At 37.2% G+C, this 21,808-nt stretch overlaps 2 protein-coding genes across 4 annotated transcripts in view; one reads left to right on the top strand and one right to left on the bottom strand.

Annotated features, from left to right (window-relative positions):
- The window catches only part of LOC106874677 (solute carrier family 12 member 8), a 74,799-nt gene extending 67,858 nt beyond the window's left edge, over nucleotides 1–6,941 (top strand). For both annotated transcript variants that reach the window (XM_089351489.1, XM_089351490.1), the window contains exon 14: nucleotides 1,308–6,941. In XM_089351489.1, coding sequence (XP_089207615.1) covers nucleotides 1,308–1,470 — 163 coding nt within the window. In that variant the 3' untranslated portion in view covers nucleotides 1,471–6,941. The remainder of the gene's footprint in view (nucleotides 1–1,307) is intronic.
- Nucleotides 6,797–19,880, bottom strand: LOC106874679 (MICOS complex subunit MIC27). Of its 2 annotated transcripts, none has more exons than XM_089351491.1 (8): nucleotides 18,284–19,880; nucleotides 15,203–15,295; nucleotides 14,531–14,656; nucleotides 13,460–13,514; nucleotides 11,652–11,747; nucleotides 9,683–9,838; nucleotides 8,999–9,084; nucleotides 6,797–7,051 (listed from the first exon to the last, which is right to left on the bottom strand). In XM_089351491.1, the coding sequence occupies exons 2-8, from the start codon at nucleotides 15,275–15,277 to the stop codon at nucleotides 6,950–6,952; spliced, it is 696 nt and encodes a 231-aa protein (XP_089207617.1). In that variant the 5' UTR covers nucleotides 15,278–15,295; nucleotides 18,284–19,880; the 3' UTR covers nucleotides 6,797–6,949. The 2 variants fall into 2 exon arrangements, with proteins under 2 accessions (XP_089207617.1, XP_014777968.1); XM_014922482.3 differs by lacking the exon at nucleotides 18,284–19,880 and adding an exon at nucleotides 17,485–17,586.
- Nucleotides 19,881–21,808: the final 1,928 nt, after the last annotated feature.

The following is a 21,808-nucleotide window of genomic DNA, read 5'->3' on the forward strand; positions in this document are numbered from 1 at the left end:
CTTAAATGATTCCCTTCTCCATCTCATATGAATTTTGTCAGCAATTAGAATTGTCTCTTTTGCATTCATATATTAACAGTTTAGATTTTGATTATAAAAACTATGAAACCTTTATTCTATGCTAATTCAGTTAATTTTGTCAAGATCCATTTTCAGTTTGTAAGATAAAAATTTAAATGTAATGAAATGTTTTAAAAGAAATTTAAAGTGCCTTCATGATAACTGTAAGCCTACTTTTGGGCCACCCTGTACTACATTGTTTTCTGTTATGAATTAAGAAAAAAAATGAAATGACCCTTTTTAAAATTGCACTGCTTATATCTAGATTTTGTTGTGTGAAATTAATGAGTGATAAACCTCTTGGCTACAATACTTCTAGGCAGCTTTTCTTGAGGACATAATGAAATTTACTGACTACAAATCAATGAAATACCTATCAATTCTACAGTTGTGTTGCTGCTAAAATTAGCAGATTATACCTTGTAGTATCTACTTTAAAGCCAGGTGGATTTGGCAATGAAACTAAAGTATCTTAGCTAAGTAGCTAAAGGGTTACACCCTGGTGAAAACACACCAGAACATACTACCTTAAAGAAATCGCTGCCTGTTCGTTAGGCCAACATGCCCTCACCAACACTCCACAATATTTGATCAATAATTTCTTTTATTTTTTACCTTTTTTGTTTGCTCTGCAGGAAGGGGCCACACCTATGACTTTCACAGACCTTCTACAATTATGACTTGTTTTTATCTCCTAAAACATTATCATAACAGTTGCTTTTACTCAAAAACTAATAGCATTATAAACATCTATATCCAAACCCATTTAACAATACTCTTCTTTTCTGTATCTTACCATGTGCTTAAAACTTTATCAAATCATTTCCACTTCTACCTCTGAAACACATTCCTCTCAAGCTCCATCCATCCTTGCTCATATTTTCTACTTTAATGTTTAACCTACAGTAACCATATTCATTTATCTCTATCTTCCAAGACCTGTTATGGAAAGTTATGACTATTATTCCAACTCATTAGGCTAGCTGATTAATAAATCTATACAATCCTAGTCACATACATATCTGGGTTATGAGACTTACGTAAGACACCTATAAATTGCTTGTCTATATTTATGTAATCATCATACCTTCCACACATCATTTTTTCTGCAATTGAAAAAAAGACCTTTCCTTTATTTTTTTGTATATCATTCTCTGTTTTCCGTTTTTCCCCTATGTCTGATTTTGTATTTCTTTCAATAAACTGACAATGAGATTTGATTATTTCTTTCCAATGTATTTTCACAGGGGCAGTCAGTCAGGGAAAGAACAGTATGTGGTACCACCCAACACGCCAGCAGTCCAAACCTTTGCATCCCAGCTCACCGAAGACAATGAAGATTTTGCCAGTCGCAACCGCTATCACCAGTCAGAGGTAGTGAAGGGAGAAAACTTCGACGACTACAACTGAAACAGCATGTTGGGGGTCAGTGGCATTGATGGACAGTGGCTGAGGTGTAAGATAGCTCAGTGACACCAGTGATACAATGATATGTTGTGTCACTATTGTCAACCTCCTCACCACAACTTCACCACGACCTGACACATACACATACACAAACAACTTTGTGTCTGTATGCATGTACAAATAACTGTGTATGTGTGTGTGAGAGAGAATTGAAGTATATGTGTCTGTTTGATAAAACTTAAATCTGGAACAATATGGAGAGAAGACTCATTGCGACACCCCTTTGATGTATTCAACAATCAATGATCTAACGAGGGTGGCTATGTAGTCGTTTGACCTGATAGAAATAGCTGCTAAATCTCCCTCCCTCAAATCACTCTCCATCATCTTAAAAAGGAAAGGACACATATTAGATAAAGCCATCCTAGTTACCCTCCAAAAGATGGGATGGTCATAGCTGAATGGTCATGCCTTTCATCGTAGGTCTACTCAATCAGAGTTGATCTGGAGCTAAACAATCAACTCCTCTTGCTGTTTTTTTTCATTCCACCACATGTGATATATATTTTGCTCCATGTTTGTCAAACTTGTCCTCTATCCATTCATGAGATATCATCATTCTTTGCTTGTGCAGTTGGTCGTTCAAGAATATGTTATCATATCAAAACATGGTTCATATTTGAAACCCAAACAATGTCGTGTGTGTGTGTGTGTGTGTGTGTGTGTGTGTGTGTGTGTGTGTGTGTGTGTGTGTGCACACATGTGTGTGTGTGTGTGTGCATGCATGTGTGTGTATATGTAGGGAGAGAGAGACTGAGATAGCTGCACACAATATTTTATACATGTCCACATATATCTATATGTACATATCTATGTATATATTTGTATAAGGGTGTGAGAGTATATGTATATGTGACTGGTGTATGTATTATATATATATATGTGTATATACTATACAGTATGTATAGCTGAATGGCTAGAATATTGGACAAAACACTTTGCAGTATTTGGTTATGTTAAGTGTTCAAATCCTGCCCAGGTTTACTTTACCTTTCATTCACTTGAGGTTGATAAAATAAGTACTAATCATGTACTTGGTGCATAAAATCAGCTATGCTCCAGCATGGCTAAAGTCAAATGATTGAAACCAGTAAAAGAATATATAATACTACAAAATATAGATAGGTGTGCATGTAGGTGAAAGCTTATATGTATGTATTCAGCTGCCAAAGATAATATTTGTCTCATGGATACTCTTTACTTAAATCTCAGATTTTATATTTGTTATAAAGAAAAAAAATGAATTAACACTCACCCCTATCTCTGCCAACATTAAATTATACTGATGTAAACTAGGTAATAATATCATCATCCTTATGTGTGTAGCCTTCTGGCTTGCCAGTCCTCAGTCAAATCGTCCAACTCATGCTAGCATGGAAAGCGGACGTTAAACGACGATGATGATATATATATATATATATATGTATGGAAATATGTATGCATGCATGCAAGTATATATGTATGTATATATGTAGAGATAGATAGATAGATAGATAGATAGACAGATATTAAGTTTGGAGATGCAAACAGGAAAATAGAACTTAAAACATGAATATATATATATATATATATTTGTTATTGATAATTGGCAGAAGTAAGGTAGTGAGCTGGCAGAATCATTAGCATGCCGGGCAAAATGCATAGCGGCATTTTATCCGTCTTTACATTCTGGGTTCAAATTCTACTGAGGTTGACTTTGCAGTTCATCCTTTCGAGTTCGATAAAATAAGTACCAGTTGAGTACTGGAGTCGATGTAATCGACTGATCCCCTCCCCCGAAATTACTGGCCTTGTGCCAGAATTTGAAATTAATAATTGGCTTAAGTTACAGAGTAAACTCTAGAGCCAAGAGTTTCTTGTATTGATACTTATCAACAAAGTTTGATAAGTTCCAATGTATGAAACTCTTGGCCCTTGAGTCACTCCGTAACACCTGTTAATTATTAACAGTGTATGTGTGTGATAGGAATAATGAAAAGGGTGTGGATGCTTAATATTTCAGTATTTCAGTCAGTCCTGTCATCCTGAATCTATAGATTATGGATAAATGGATGTGATATTTTGCCTGTAATTCATAATTATAGATACAGTCTATATTGATCATATCATTTATGTTTATTGTTATTATTTTAGCATATTTCCGAGTTTCGCGTCTAATTCAGACATATTGGCTGTCATTAGTTATCTCCCCTGTTGTCAAAATCTGGCCTTTTTTTTGTTTTTTTTCATCTAAAAAAAATGTTAAGAATTATCTCCCTTTTTGTCTTACTCCAACATATTGTTATCTCTCCTTCTCATCGAGAGACGTTATTGTTGCTAGTTATCTCCCTTGCTGACTAACTGCAGATATTCACCGACTGTTTATTTCCCGACACTCTCTTCACTCAAAACTCATGCTGATGTTAGTGGACAGATAAATGATTAACGTCATGTGCAACATAAACGATATTACACTATATTATTTCCTTCCCAGATATCTTTCTCAAGATCAGATATACATTAAGTTGATTCCGTCCGTTGAATGATTTTTTTCATGTCACAAGGGACAACTTGAACTGATAACAATGCCATACCAAAACCTATGATCGTCCAAAATATTAACTTATTTAAGAGATATTCAAATTCAGTCAAGACTCTGTGACGTGTGCAATTCTCTTGTTTTTCTGAATAATGTTATGGAATCAGAAGATATTTATTTTCTAGCAAGACAAGCATTTAACTTTTTTTTGGCATTTTCCAGATCGCTAATTAATTACTTGGGATGAGAAAAGTTTCATGATATATCAGAAAGCTGAGGTCTCTTTTTCCAAGCTGGCATGAATTAGACGAATGTATATTGATGGAGCACTGTTTTACAGCTGAATACTCTTCCCTTTGCTAATCCTCAATTAATTTAAAAATAAGATTATAGTATTTCAATTACAAGATCATCTGTTGAGGTGCTTGGGTACCAGATCATTAGGGCATTTTAATTCAACCATTTATTATGAAACTAAGCAAGATTAATTCATAATTACTAAAGACAAAAAGAGAATAAACTCAAATGGGTAAATAGCAAGAATTTAAATAATTCAGGTAATTTTAGTGAAAATTAAATTTTCATGCTGAGGACATATATGATCTTAATTAGCAGCCAAGAGGACAGTCTAATTAGACCTCAATGAAGCCCAAGGTTTTTTTTCAGGCTAGCTATGATCAGAACATTCACTATTGAGGTTTTAAAGATAGAAACCTATCTATAGTTGTTACTTTGTTAAGATCAAATGTTTTTTTGTTTTTTTTTCATTATGGCATGAATCACAATTTTATGAAAAATTGGTTTTAAAATTATTTCCCCTCCTCTTTCAGAAGTATTAAGAGAGTTACCTCTGTGTTTTTGTTTCCTTTCTCCACAAATATTTCAAACTTCTTTTCATATGGCATTCAGTACATCACTACATACCTATTATACTTATAAGTTAGTTGGTTGAAACATCTCACAAGCAATGTCTTCTTACCATTGGTAGCTTAACCAGCTTAACTGATAGCAATCAGTTGATTCAGGTATTCAATACCTTTCACTAGCAATTTATTATTATTATTTTTTTTATTTTACTTTACTATCTAGGACAAAAGAATCTAGAATCCCGGTCTTTAGCAGTGTGGTAGTACTGATAACTATATAACTGATATTTATAATCTCGTTTGTTTCCTTTTTATGTCTATTTTTTCCATACAAACATGGGTTAGATGAATGCATTATTGAGACGTTGTTTTATAGCAAGATACCCCTGCCGTCACTAACCCTCACCCGTTTTTCAAATAAGTGATCTACTTCACACATTTTTGAAGGTCCAAAGTTAGCAGGTGATTTGTTAATGGAAGTGATGACCACACCACAGCAAATGACTTTCATAGACCCCAAACATAAACATACACACAAAGATATGCACACACCATCATCATGATGGGCTGCTTTCATTTCTGTCCACCAGATTCACTCACAAGTCTGGTGGGCCAATAGTTATAGTAGAAGACAGTTGTTCAGAATGCCATGCAGCAGAACTGAACCTAAAACCATGTGGTAAGAAAGCAAACTCCTTAACCACACACACACACATTATTTGCTTACACTTCTAAAGTATAATCTCTATATTTAAAGCACACAAAACCACAATGTCTCATTAATACTTTCAAATATAGTTCAAAGTAAATTTCTTTGAAAAAAAAAAACGAAAAAAAAACATCACTAAGCAGTCTTTTGGCCTGAATTGTTTAAAAACTTACAATAGAATCACAGAACATGACAGAAACTAATTGCTTAGGACTGGAAACTATCTGAAGAGTCAAGAGTGTTTTAACCAAACTATTTTTGAGATGTGAAATGTTGTGATGAAAAATAGCATTACAATTTAGTAGTGTATTGTCTTCGAGAGATTTTAAATATATTTTAAAAATAACCTCTAAAAGGGCTGTACATTCTATAACCTTTTTCTTTTCTTTTGCTCGTGACATTACCATAAACACATCTAAATATCTCTCTGATGACTCTGTGTTTGCGAGAGTAAGGTGCTGGACTACTACTTACTAAGGTCACAAATTCAAACTTACACAAGATGTTGCTTCAGTCTGTCAAGCTGATATCAGGGCCAACATCTAACTATAGAAAGACTTGCAGCAATAAGTCATATATGAATTTCAACAACTGTTCCCCAATAGTAAAAAATAAATAAATAAATAACTATTGATTTTATTTTTTTAAAACCATCAAAATCAGTAATGCCCTCCGTAGAAATTGAACACAAACAAGAAGTGACCAATGAAAATATAAATCCAAAGACAACAGATTTCTATTTGAACACAAAGCATCATAAAAGTATCACAGCAATATGTCAAACTTTGCCATAACCTTGTATGTACAAGTGTGTTTGCACATGTATCTGTTGGGTTCCACTATATCAAATCAACATTACAACCTTAGGGCCTGGTATTTTTTTCCTTCATTCAGACCGCTGTTTAGGTGTTAGCACATGAAAGTGCTCCAGGTATAAAAACCAAATAAAAATTAGTTAAAAGATTATAGTTGTGACTCCCCCAAAACGTGTGTTTCTGTGTTCTTTTCAGTTATTTGTTGAATTGTTATCGCAAGAAAATCATGTAAATATGAAAATGTGCAATTTAAAATTACAAATGGTGAATGTATGTTTAAATTTTGTCATGTTCCAGTCATCAGAGAGAACAAGAGATGCCTGGTTTTGTTCTGCTTTGATATTTAAAACAAACTCAGATATTATATGGTCTCTAAAACAAGATTTTATTAAATTCCATCATATCAATTCACATTATATATTTATATACAGAGAGGGTTGTATTCTCAGTTTTCTAGTTTAAGACAATTTGTGGAAAATAAATATTAAATGTAGATAATTACAAAATGTCTTGGTTAACCTCGAGTTGTGTACAAGTCTTTATCTTCTTCTGAACTTTGTCCAAAATCTTTCTCAACCGGTTTAATTTTTGCAGAATCTGTCTTGGTGAGGTTGACCTGATGTTGAATAAAACAAACATAACTTCACAAATAATAAAACACTTTCTTTACAATCATTCAAATCTTACATGTATTTCACAGACAAGGCATGGCAGTCATGCAGTGGATAAAAACGTAACATCTGTTTTGCATGTTTAGTTCTCGTGTGCAATTCCTTGTGGTCAAACAACAAAGCCACGTGGTGGGGAATGCCTTTCTGATGACCTTGACAGAAAGGGAGCTCTTTCTACACCAACAATTAATAAGAACTAATGACAGGTTTGACCCGGATAATAGGACTCTGGTCCAAGATTTCCCATTCATTTTTTTCACAAATACTGAACATTATATCTGAATGAAGCATTCAATACACAGTGGCAATGCCCTACACATTCCATTCATTTGTGTCTCAATGGTCCAACCCAATGAAGATCTGTTTGGCCATGGATACAGGGCTGGTGATGGGCTAAAAGCAAGTGACCCTCTTGGAATTGATAGCTTAAACTTGACTCTGAGAACATAGATAACAGTTACATCTAGGACACAAAACCAACCTTTTAAAAGACTAAAAACAGTAAAAAATGTATTAAAAAAACTGCTGGAATAAAACTCAGAAGTGTGCAATACTTCATCATAAAATAACTGAAGTTACAATATAATCACAAGCACACAAGTTTCAGTCATAAGGAATGAAATAGTATGAATTTTGCTGACTGCAAAACATAAACTTCTATTGCATTTATGCATCACAGAAATTAAATCAACAATTGAAGAAGTTAAAGTTGCTTTTGGTGAGATCAAACAAATTATTAAATAAAGAGCTAGCAATAAGAGTGAAGGAAAGTGTTGTAAGGGTAGAGAACCCTTGTGTATAATTCTGTGACTGACAACAACTGCAAAATCTTATCAATGTTGCAGAGATGTGGTTCCTTAGATGACAGCTGAAAATATCCTATATAGAGGGAGACAAATGTCTAGGCCCTTAGATGAGCAGAAACCACTAGAAAGAGGCAACAGGCTAAGTTCATTGGACACCATGTAAGAAGACGGCCATGAACACTTGGTGACAATTGGGAAACTGAAAAGAAGAGAGGGAAAACTGGGATAGAAGATATTTGATGGACTTGCTAAGCAGTGTATAGGATAGAAGAAAGTGGAGGTCTGTGGTTGGCAACACCTGTAGGCACATGAAGAAAAAAAAAATGTTATGTAGGGCACCAGACTTTATAAAGATAAGGACTTTCATAAAGATAACAAGATAATTCAAAATAATAATTAATATTACTAAGTAACATATCAGCACTGGCATTGTGCTGCACTCAAAAAGGCTCATGCACCATAGCAGAATTGATGCTGGTGCTGGTGCCATCACAAAATGCACCCAGTACATTAAGTGGATAGCTGGCATTAGGAAGGGCATCAGGCTGTAGAAACCATGCCAGAACAGACAATGGAGGCTGGTGACCTTACCAGCTTCAGTTAAACTGAGCAACCCGTGTCAGCAAGGAAAATGGATGTTCAATGATGATGATTTTCCATGCTTACCTGGGTTGGACAGAAGGTAATACTTTCTGCATGATCAGATATGATTTCACAAAAGATTGGAAACAAAGGACACCAGAGTGACACTCATTCACAGCTACCACGTTATGTCAATGCAATGAGAAACTTACACAACAGGCTTTCTTCAGTTTCCATCTACCAAATCCACTCATGATATTTTGGTTTGCCCAGGGTTGTAGTAGAAGATACTTGACATGGGGTATTGCAGTGCCACAGAACTGAAATCAACTTCTGACTATGTGTAAACAACCATTTATATTGTTGATACTGCCCCTGTATTACTATGATCTTAGCCGAAGATTACTTAGGCTAAGAACTTTATGCATAAACCTATCTGGAAGCTGGGGTATTTAAGAAAATGATTCCATGTAAACAAGCAAAGAATTTTAAAGGATGACTTACCACAACATTTTTCCCGTTTGATTTCTGTGCAGGAGCTTTTTCTTCTTTCACTGCTGTTTCTTTGACAGGTTCAGGTGGAGATACAGCTGCAGGGACAACAAAGGAGATTTAAATCTATTTGAAACACAACCATTTCGACAGCTGTTGATGTTACACGATGCTAGGATATACAGAACCAACAATCAATAAGTGCAGAAGAACTTGTAAAAGTTGCAGTTCTTATAGCACTCTGATTGAGTCCACCTGCAGTAGAGTTTATGGGCAGACAAAAAATAGACTGACCGTGGAAAGAGGGCAATATAGCCAGGTGGTCATATTGTATTCCATACAATTGATCAATGCATATTGAACAGTAAGGACCTTGGTTAGGCAGAGACAAAGTATAAGTATAAGATAAATCTGTGGGTCACACTTTGTTTTTTAGTGAACAACTTGTATACTGCAGGGTTACTCTGAGTTTCCAACAGTAGCAGCTGCTCTACTTGAATAATGTTAAACAAACACACCAACACATGTATGCTTGCACACACACATATATATACACATATATATATACACATGACAGTCTTCTTTCAGTTTCTGTTTAACACATGAGTCTTTTCATTGTTCTACTTAAGAGTTAATTAATTTAGACAACAGCCAATAATATATTCAGTACGGTTAAGATTGCAAAGTTATACATACATGGTGGTGCCGTTAAGAATTTCCACAGTTTGCAGCTTTGAGAAACAACTCCATCATATGCAGAATAGGTGACATTAGCTGCCTGTTTTGGGTAGCAGAGTGAGGCTGCAGACACTATGGCTATGGAACTGTATGCCACTTTCTTCATTCTACCTCCTGAAAATTAAAGAAAAAAACCACTAAGAGTTTAAAGTAGAAAGATTTTAAAAAACATGTGTTAACACTAAGCAGTGATGTATATAAATACAAACTTGTTACCAGTTCAAATATGCTTGTGGCATATTCAGACCTGTAAGAAAGCCATTCACTGTTTCGTCATGGAAAAAATTTCTTGCTGAACACAAATTGGTGTAAATACACCAAACCAGCTCATAGCACCACCTAACCAGATTGTGGTATGAAAGATGCCTCCAGCACATTTGAAATGGTAATGAGTTGTGTATTTATAAAGACTTTTTAAATATATGATTTTTAAATAGTTTAATCAGAGGAGGAATGGCAATGCCATTGGTCTTTTTCAGTCACCTTGTTTCTTCACTCTTTACTTCTGTAGAGTCTTAGCACTGCATTTTGATGAAACCATCAACTTTAAACTGTTTCCATCATCATTTAACGTCCACTTTCCATGCTGGCATGGGTTGGACGGTTTGACTGAGAACTGGCAAGCCAGGAGGTTGCACCAGACACCAATCTGATCTGGCAAGGTTTCTACAGCTTGATGCCTGAGAGTGTAGTGGTTGCTTTTTACGTGCCACCAGCACAGGAACCAGTCAGGTGGCACTGGCATCGACCATGCTTGCATGGTGCTTTTTACATGCCACCAGCATGGGAGCCAGTCAGGTGCACTAGCATCGACCATGCTCGTATGGTGCTTTTTATGTGCCACTGACATGTGAGTAATGAAAAAGTACAGTGTTGAAAACAGACTTGGTTGAAAATGATCCAAAGAGTCTTGGAAAAAGATAACGATTAACGAACAATATTATCATTTAACGCCTACTTTTCCATACTTGCATGGATCAGACAGAACTTGTTAAAGCAGATTTTTCTATGACTGGTTGTCCTTCCTCTCGTCAAGCTTCACCTGTTTCCAAGCAAGGTAATATTTTCTCATGGTCAGACATTTTTCTTTACAGAAGACTGGAAATCAAGAACATCACTTATATGATTGATGTTCTTTTGCAACCATGATGTCAATACAAGGGTACACACACACACACACACAGGTATGGTGATGTGAACAGGAAAAAGAGATCTCAAAATATGACTTGTTTCTGCTAGATGTAGAAACCATGCCAAATCAGACAGGAACCTGGTGCAGTTCTCCGGCTTACCAGTTCCAATCAAACTACCTAATCCATGAAAGGATGAAAGGCAAAGTCGACTTTAGCGGAATTTGAACCTAATCCATGCCAGCATGGAAAGCGGATGTTAAATGATGATGATGATGACATTCTTTCAGTTTCCATCTTCCAAATTCACTCACAAGGACTTGGTTGGCCTGGGGCAAGAGTAGAAGACGCCAGCCAAAGGTATTGTGCAATGGGACTGAACCTGAGACCACATGGTTGGGAAGCAAGCTTCTTAACCACACATCCACACTTGTACCTAGAATGAAAAACTTACAGACATGGAAAGAAATTTCCGATAGATGAAGGATGTTGTAGAGCGGTGAGGTGTGCCAGAGGGGACACTCTAAATCCACTCCCTGCCTGAAGGATGATGACTGTACAGCTAATTACCGACTACACAGTCAGGTCTCTACCATGCAGCGAGGTGGACTGGGCTGTAGAAAGTATCTGGGCCTTGGACACAGTGCAGTGCTAGTGAGAAGACATGAAATCCTTATATCATGGCTGATAAGTTGACCCTCTTCAAGAAATAACTCTCTCTGTAAATATTGTGAAATTATGAGAAATATATAACACTCAATAAACATAAACGAAGCAAAAAAAAAATTGGGGTTTACCTCTGTAACCAGCTACAATGCCACCTAGACCAGCCACTGTGATTACTCCAGCTCGGGCCAGTACATTTGGATCATTTTGGATATAATCAATAAGACCTGTAATGGAAATGACAATGCAGTTGTAAATGGATAGCCATCTATTTCAGTTCACACTTAACCTGTGTTTCTTCTCAACATTTCATATTCAACACACTCCACTCAACAATGCACACCTAACATGTCACACAAAACTTGTGTTTCCACTCAATATTACACACCTAAAACACCACACTCAACCAGTTTCTACTCAAGATTACAATTCCAAAACGTCATACTCAATTAGTTTCTGCTCAACATTATACATCCAAAACACCATACTCAACTGGTTTCTTATTTCATTATTGCCCACAAGGGGCTAAACATAGAGGGGACAAACAAGGACAGACAGTGCGTAACTGGTACTTAATTTATCGACTCCGAAAGGATGAAAGGCAAAATTGACCTCGGCGAAATTTGAACTCAGAACGTAATGGTAGACGAAATACCACTAAGCATTTCTGCCAGCTTGCTGCCTTAATACTCAAGTAGTTTCTACTCAAGATTACAATTCCAAAATACCACACTCGACCAGTCTCCACTCAACATTATACATCTAAAACACCATACTCAACTAGTTTCTACTCAAGATTACACTTCCAAAACACCACACTCAACATTACACGTCCAAAACACCAAACTCAGTCTATCTCCACTCAACATTACACACTCAACACACCACTCCTCCTTTCCCATTCAACATCCTATGCACAACAAGACCACTTCCATATTGCCTCAACAGCTTTCACAAACCACACACACTGACAGAAAAAAAACAAAAACTGGCATCCATCAGTTATGGTGATGAGAGTTCCAGTTGATCCAATCAACAGAACAGCCTGCTCATGAAATTAACATAGAAGTGGTTGAGTACTCCACAGACATGCATAACCCCTTAATGAAGTCCTCAAAGAGATTCAGTGTGACACAGAATGTGATAAGGCTTGCCCTTTGAAATACAGGTTTTGAAATAAATTTTTGCCAGCTGAGTGGACTAGCATGATATGAAATGAAGTGTCTTGCTCAAGGACACAACATGCCACCAAGAAATGAACTCACGACATTACGATCATGAGCTAAATACCCTAACCATTAAGCCACGTGGTTAGTCAATACAGACATTGATATTTCACTGTCCATCAGGGTATAGAGCAGTGTCTTGGTTGGTAAGTGAAACAGTGTTGTTTGTACTTAAGAAAATCTCTTTCAGTTGTTTCATCCGAAATCTCTTTATTTCTCTCTCTTTCTCTCACACACACACACATATATATATATATATATATATATATATATATATATAAGTTCAAAAAGGGAAAAAGACAAAAAAACAACAACAAAAAACAACAACGTGAGGACGTGATACAGATTGTGCTACTAGACGCTATATATATATATATATATATATATATATATATATATATATATACAATGGACATCTTTTCAGTTTTATGTCAACTAAATCCATTCACAAGGATTGGTCAGCCCAGGGCTAAAGCAGAAGACACTTGCCCAAAAGGGGCCACATAGTGGTACTGAAGCTGTAACCATGTGGATGGGAAGCAAACTTCTTACCACACGGCCACACCTGGGCCTATGATGTTTATCTAAAAAAACACAAACGTCCTGATGCGTATCAGTTAAAAGTATGACTGTCTCAAGGTAAAACTAATTGAGGGGTTGAGTGTAGCATATTACTCATTGAAATTAAGGTCTGAGTGTAAGGTAATACTCACCTAAAGTGTGGGCCTTGGAAACTTCCCATTTATATGACACTTTCTCTGAGAAATTCTGTAAATAACAAAAAGGCTCTATGTTATTGTTGTTGCTGCTATTTAACTCCAGGTGAGTCAACATTATCATCATCATCTTCATTTAACGTCCGTTTTCCATGCTAACATGGGTTGGACAGTTTGACTGAAAACTGGTAAGCAGCACCTGGTTCCAATCTGATTTGACATAGTTTCTACAGCATCGGTTGTCAAGCGATATTGGGGGTCACAAACACAGACACACACACTGGACTGGCTCTTGTACGGATGGCACATAAAAGACACCATTTTCGAGCGTGGCCGTTGCCAGTATCGCCTGACTGGCCTTCGTGTGGGTGACACGTAAAAGCACCCACTACAGTCTCTGAGTGGTTGGCGTTAGGAAGGGCATCCAGCTGTAGAAACTCTGCCAAATCAGACTGGAGCCTGGTGTTGCCATCCGGTTTCACCAGTCCTCAGTCAAATCGTCCAACCCATGCTAGCATGGAATGCGGACGTTAAACGATGATGATATATACGACGGGCTTCTTTCAGTTTCCGTCTACCAAATCCACTTACAAGGCTTTGGTCAGCCAATAATGTATTATCACGTAGCTTTGAGATTTCAATGATAAGATTGCTTATTTTTAGAATGTCATTGTAGGATAAGCATGAGAGGCAGGATCTTGTCAGTTTGAACATAAAACAGGTAGAATATTTTGGCTGGATATAGCTGAAGAGTTACCCCTTTAGCATTCAGAATACTCCGTCAAATGCAGTGCTTATTTATTCACATTGTTTTGAATTAATCATGCATTATCTTGTAGCTTCGATATTTTGACCACGTCATGTTTTATTTTCAGAATGACATTGTAGGGTAGGTGTGATAGACAGGATCTGGTCAGTTTGAACATAAAGCAAGAAGAATATCTGGGCTGGATATGGTTGATCTAAATGCTAAAGAGTTAACTTCACAACCACCGCATGCTTTAACGATGGAATTATTGATAACGGTGATGACGAAGATGACAAAAGACAAAGAATCATCTTCCATACCTTCATTGATTCTTGATATCCAGCAAAGAACCTGCGTACACTTCCGATTCCTTTCTGCAAAACATTTCGTTCAGAAGGTACAAACTGATAGACATACTTCTTTGGAGCCGGTTCATATATTGGCAGCTGAAGATGGAAGAAAATCACAATGCAAAAGTCACAATAGGAAGAACAAATAAATAAAGTAATATGATTCATGTACAGAGTTTATTACATAGTTAGAGATTGGTAAGAGAAATGAGGGGCAGAGCTGCTTGAAATTATGGTGAGGTACAGTGAACAGGGATGGCTGTGTGGTTAAGAAGCTTGTTTGCAAATCATGTGGCCTTAGGTTCAGTCCCACTGTTTGGGATAAAAAATGATTGACAGAAACAATCAATACAGTAACAGAAGATATATGTGTGTGTGTACAAAGCAACAAGGTTCTGTACAGTTTTCATATACCAAATTCTATGAAGACTGCATTGGTTAATGTGAGGCTATGACAGGAGACACTGAGACCCAAAGTGACTCACAGTGAGATTGAACCTAGAATCATATAACTGTGAAGCAAGTGTCTTAACCATAAAACCATGTTTGTGTGTAATAGCAGCCCTGACACATTTACTTCAATAGGAATGGGGTCCATTTGAGCTTTATGGGGTAAGGGAGGTCAGTACGTGTCATACTTACATCAGCTATTGTCATTATTTTAATATCTTTGGTGTCTTCAGGGCCAACGGCAGCGAAGTAAACAGGGAAGCCCATTGATCCAAGTCTCAACACCTTCAAAAGTAAGAAGAGAAACAAAACACCATATTGAACAACATCAACAACTTCACAAATTCAACATATCCAAACAGTGGCCAGAGATTTCAGAGTACCTTTCTATTATCGACAGTCAATTTTATACTGACAAAAGGGTTAGATAAATAAACAAGTACATTTGTAAGGTGAGTGTTATTTCTTTACTGTCCACAAGGGGCTAAACATAGAGGGGACAAACAAGGACAGACAAATGGATTAAGTCGATTATATCGACCCCAGTGCGTAACTGGTACTTATTCAATCGACCCCGAAAGGATGAAAGGCAAAGTCGACCTCGGCGGAATTTGAACTCAGAACGTAGCGGCAGACGAAATACCGCCAAGCATTTTGCCGACGTGCTAACGTTTCTGCCAGCTCACCGCCTTCATTTGTAAGGTGAGTGTATTCTCACGATTAGTGAGTGTGCTGTAAGCCAATATTCTATCCTTCGCACTCTTACAATACGACTGTTATAAGTTGTCACTTTTGACAAGTAATCATCATCACTATTTTAACGTCTGTTTTTCTATGACTGCATGGATCAGAGTTCACATATATACATACTTTTTAATTCATTGCCTTTTATCCTTTTCAGGATTGATGTAATAAGTGTCAGTTAAACACTGGGGTCAACGTGATCAGCTAAACCTCTCTGCCAAAATTTCTGACCTTATGCCTATAGCAGAAAGGATTATTATTATTATTATTACTAAGGTGGCGAGATGGCAGAAACGCTAGTAAGCCGGGCGAAATGTTTAGCAGTATTTCGTCTGCCATTACATTCTGAGTTCAAATTCCGCCGAGGTCAACTTTGCCTTTCATCCTTTTGGGGTCGATAAATTAAATACCAGTTACGCACAGGGGTCGATCTAATCGACTCAGTACCTTTGTCTGTCCTCTATGCTTAGCCCCTTGTGAGCAATAAAGAAATAAGAAAGGATTATTATCATCATTATTGGGCGGTAAAGCGGGCAGGATTGTTAGTATGTAGGACCAAAATGCTTAGTGGCAATTCTTTTGGTTGTTTAAGTTTTCAGTTGAAATTCTATCTTTTTATCCGTTCAGAGTCAATAAAATAAATATCAGCTGTGCACTGGGTTCAATGTAATTGACATGCCTCCTGCCTCAAAATTGCAGGCCTTGTGCCAAAATTTGAAATTATTATTATTATTATGAAGAAGGCGGCGAGCAGGCAGAGTCGTTACAACACTGGGCAAAATGCTTAGAGGCATTTCGTCCACTTTTACGTTCTGAGTTCAAATTCCGCTGAAGTCGACTTTGCCTTTCGGGATCGATAAATTAAGTACCAGTTGCGTACTGGGGTCGATCTAAACGACTGGACCCCTTTCCCCCAAAATTTCAGGCCTTGTGCCTATAGTAGAAAATTTTTAAAATGTTTGTTTAAATAAACCCATTTCAAGAAAATATCAAACGGGCCGCAAGATAAAAGTTTGAGGACCGGAAGTAAAGAATACGCACACCACCCGTTTTTGGCGTAACCCTAACCCCAAAACCTTAAAAACACCGGGTGTGCGTATTCTTTACCTTCGCCAGTCTCATCTACATATGGGTTTTGAATTTCGACACAAGGCCAGCAATTTCGGGCGATGAGTTAAGTCGATTACATCAACCTGCAGTGCTGATATGGTACTTATTTTATCGACCCCGGCGGCGTCTGAACTCAGAGCGTTAAGTTAGAAGAAATGCTATTCAGCTTTTCGTCCGACACCGTAACGATTCTGTCAGCTCGCCGCCTTAAGTTTCATCTGAATATATGTTACGAGAAATCGACCGTATCCCCTCACGGAATGTCTGATTTTCTGATAATTTTCAAAATCATGCACCATCATTATAAAGAGATTATAATATAGCGTAACTCTTTTGCAAATTAAAGCCAAAGACCCGTTTTTGATATCCAATTTGGCCTTTTTTTTTTTTTTTTGGTTTAGTTACTTATGCCCTTGCATACATGAATGTGACACCGTCCTATTTACCGACGCCTGCTTTAACTCTGGCTTTGCTACAGACGTTATATCTACAGTAAATATACGAAAACGAAGTAAATCAAAGATCAAAATCATAAATAAGTCAACACGAATATTTTTCACAGACAGAAAGGAAACTAAACATAAGAGAAAGGAAATCAAAAATGTCAATGTCAAACTCACCCGACGCGCCATCTTGTACGGTGTTACACTATAGGTGTCACCGATGTTATTTTGTTACCGGTCATTTTTGTAGACGTTTTATTCCTGAATTTATCAAACTATGTGATGAATGTTACTAAGATAGACGACAGAGATTTATTATATGTGATGAATGCTACTGAGATTGACGACATACTTAGAGAATTCCGAAAAAAAACAACAAAACTACATTAAACATTAGGAAAGGAGAAAAACAAACAAACAAAACAGTTAATATTCAATACAACTTATATCTGATATCAGTTCAAATTGAAAACTCAGTAAAGGAAGAAAAATGTTTATAAATATGTTTTTTAATCTAGAAGACATGGCTACGTAGTTAAGGATCTCACTGTGCAACTACGTGCATTCGGGATCAGTTCCATTGCGCGGTACCTTGATCGCAACACTCGTCTTATATGTTTGCGTGTGTATGTTTTTGTCCACCCATCCATCGCTTGACAACTGGTGTTGCTTTGTTTACCTCCCCGTAACATAGCGGATCGGCAAAAAACGAACAAAATAAATGCCAGATTTAAAAAATAAATAGTGGAATTGATTTGTTCGATTAAACCCTTCGATGCTGTGCTCCAGCATGACCGCTATCCAATGATGGTAAAAAAAAATTACCAAAGAATTTACATAAAAAATTCTACAGCACCCAATATTAAAAAAAAAAACTTATTTATTTCATATAATTGTTTTTAATTGCGATACAAAACCAACAATTTTAAGAGGAGGCAACTTATCGATAATAACAACCTCAGAACTTGATACGTACCTTTTTTTATCGTTCCTGAAAAGATGAACTCAGTACCCATTACCATTCTTTTCCTGCGTTTTAACCATTCTGCTATTCCAGCGCCCAATTTGTGTTTATTATAATTAATAAGTTTCAAATTTTGGCACACGGCCAGTAATTTCAGGGGAGGGGTAAAATCGAACATATCGATCCCAGTGTTCAGCTGATACTTATTTCATCGACTTTGAAAGGTTGGAAGGCAAAGTCAACCCCGGCGGCATTTGAACTCATAACGTAAAGGCAGACGAAACGCCGCTAAGCATTTTGCTCGACGTCCTAACGATTCTGCCAGCTCGTCGCCTTAATTATATAATAATTAATGAACAGTAATATTGTTTATGGGTCTTCACAGGGCCAATCTCTAGTTTACTGTCTTTCCGACAGCGAGAGTGAGAAGGGAGTGCCTATAACTAGGTACAGAATAAATATCTCGAGGGACTTCATTCGTAAAGTCCTTCGAGATATTCGTAGAAATATTCAGTGTTTTTCTTTTCTTTTTCAATGTTGATGCAAGTCGGCGAAAGATACACATAAAAACATTAAGAAGAAACCCTCCATAGAGTGGAGGTGGTCTAAGTGAGTTTTGGAATGGCTAATATGTACCTTCCACGCTGCATTTATTTCAGTTTGAAGACACGTTCTTTGATCAACTCACTTTGCCAGACAATACATCTGAATAGTTTTTATGAAGTTTACAAACTGAAGGCATGCCAACACGGGTATCCCACATCCACGACTTTGTTTCCTCATAACTTTCAGAAAAATGGTTGTTCTTTTAATGAAAATTTCTACATGTATCTTTCAGACGGTGTACATACCAATTATATCGGAATTTATTGTGAAAAAAAAAATTTTCGGAATAGGTGGGGAGGAGGAATATCGGATAAATCACACAAAACGACTTTGTTTCCTCATAATTGAACCCCACCCCCACCAAAAAAAAAACTGGACATTTTTAAAATGAAAGTTTCTAGGCTGTGGTGGTAAGAAGATTGCTTTCCAACCACATGGTTCCAGGTTCGGTTCCAATGCGTGGCACCTTGTGCAAGTGTCTTCTACTATAGTCCCGAGTCGACCAAAGCCTTGTGATTGGATTTGGTAGACGGGAACTGAAAGAAATCCGTCGTTAGGTATTTATACGTATATGCCTTTGTGTGTGTATTTGTTCTCCACCGGAGGCGCAATAGCCCAGTGGTTAGGGCAGCGGACTCGCGGTTTCGATTCCCAGGCCGGGCGTCGTGAGTGTTTATTGAGCGAAAGCACCTAAAGCTCCACGAGGCTCCGGCAGGGGATGGTGGCGAACCCTGCTGTACTCTTCCACCACAACTTTCTCTCACTCTTACTTCCTGTTTCTGTTGTGCCTGTAATTCAAAGGGTCAGCCTTGTCACACTGTGTCACGCTGAATATCCCCGAGAACTACGTTAAGGGTACACGTGTCTGTAGAGTGCTCAGCCCCTTGCACGTTAATTTCACGAGCAGGCTGTTCCGTTGATCGGATCAACTGGAATCCTCGACGTCGTAATCGACGGAGTGCCAACAATACAATTTGTTCTCCACCACCGCTTGACAACCGGTGTTGATTTGTTTGCGTTCCCATAAGTTAATGGTTCGACAGTAAGAGAATGATAGAATAAGTACCAGACTATAAAATAACAGCATAAAGACTGGGATCAATTTGTTCCACTAAACTCTTCAAGGCAGTGCCTGAGCATGGCCGCAGTTTAATGTTTGAAGCAAGAGATTAAATACCTTTCAGTTGGTGCAGATTATGATATCCGTGGAGTTTAATGTATAAATAAAAATGTGGAGCGCGCGCACGCACATAATTTTCTCAAAATCACAAGTCTCATTTTATAGATATATCTGATATGTGTCGGTATGCACGTATGCACATTTACTAACTTTTTAAACATTAAGTCCCGATATAATCGTTATCTACACCATCTGAATTGTATTTATTGAAAATTTCCTTAAAAATATTTATTCTTCTGAAACGAAGTTAGAGGGTAGTACACTTGTGTAGGTATTCCCAACGTAATACCAGTTCGAATATGTTTGAGAGCTGTTTGAACCTGTAGAAAGCTTTTCACTGTAGTTTGTCATAGATTAAAATATTTCTCAATCATATTTGGATTGATATTTAAGTTTATTTACTCTCAATCACGGCTCTGAGCTTCTACTCAAGAATGTTACAAAGTTACATAATTCTGTAGTCTACTGGAAAGAGTTACCTCCCATGCCACCTTTTGTTGTGTTTGTTTAACTTCAAAACAGTTGTTTCTTTCTCGTAGGTTGAGCGTTTGCATGGAAGGTTCCCAGTTTCGTTGGTTCATTTCTCTGTGAAAATCCGGAAAAGTTGATGATTATGATGGATTCGGGTATTTTATAATGTTGCTTACCGGCTGTAAGGGGCTTTTACAAACACATAAAAAAGCCTTAATAAAAGAAAAAATGGTTTTAGTTACGCACTGAGAAGTATAGATGTATAGGTGCGTGTGCGCGAGTAGTGAACGTATGCTTGTTTGATTGTGTGTGTGTGTGTGTTTGTGTGTGTGTGTGTGTGTGTGTGTGTTTATGTCTCGAATGTTAGCGAGACTGAAATAAGTACTGGATTTGATCTGATCAACTAAACATGGGAAGATGGTGCCACAGCATGGCCGTTGTCCTGTGATTGAAGTCAGTGAAAGAATACTTTTCATTTCACTCTTTAGTTTGTTTACACTCTTTGTTTACAATCTCTTTGTCGCCTTACACATTCCAAGCGGACGTGACCGAAATATAATTCACAACTTCACGCCAATAATCTCCGTCCTCTATTAGCTCTAGAAGGTTCTTAATTTCATGTTCTTTTTGTACGTTTTTGAATGGTTAATATGCTAGGAGCAGGAGTGGCTGTGTGGTAAGAAGAATGGAATGTGTCCATATCTCCATTCTGGATTTGTGCTCAAACTATGTGATGTTCTGTCTCTGCAAGAAAAACCTGGTATTCGATGACTATCAATAACATTATCAGGAAGAAATTTAGCTTCTGTTTCCTTTTTTTTTTTTTCACATATATCATTTTTTTTTTCTGGTACTTTTCTGGCTTGCATTAAAAAGTCTCGGCACACATACTGTCCATATATGACATAGGCGTACCATAGCACAGTACTTAGAAACATCTGAGCTAGAATATTCTATTAGACTTTTCCTCGCTTAATATTTTTGCTGACAGAATCGTTAGCAAGCCGGCCAAAATGCTTAGCGATAATTTGTCCATCTTCACGTTCTGAATTCAAATTCCGCCGAGGCCCACTATGCCTTTCATACTTTCGGTGTCGATAAGATAAATGCCAGTTGAGCATTGGGGTCGATGTAATCGACTAGCCCCCGTACTCGAATTTGCTGTGATTGCTTGGTCCCAAGTGAACCCTGATCTGGCAGACCTGTGATCAAAGGCATATAAGCTATTACCACTCCATTTTTTTTTTCAAGCATTACGTTCCCCTAATTATATTATCAGG

The sequence above is a fragment of the Octopus bimaculoides genome, chromosome 4 (assembly GCF_046866305.1).
Source record: "Octopus bimaculoides isolate indiv1 chromosome 4, ASM4686630v1, whole genome shotgun sequence".
Taxonomy (NCBI): domain Eukaryota; kingdom Metazoa; phylum Mollusca; class Cephalopoda; order Octopoda; family Octopodidae; genus Octopus; species Octopus bimaculoides.

Excerpts from the sequence above, each read along its gene's own strand:
- LOC106874679 (XM_014922482.3), bottom strand. Across the intron at positions 11,748-13,459 it reads TTCCAAGGCCCACACTTTAG|GTCTTATTGATTATATCCAA; the intron begins GTGAGTATTACC and ends TTTCCATTACAG. Across the intron at positions 9,085-9,682 it reads ATTCTTAACGGCACCACCAT|CTGTATCTCCACCTGAACCT; the intron begins GTATGTATAACT and ends TTGTCCCTGCAG.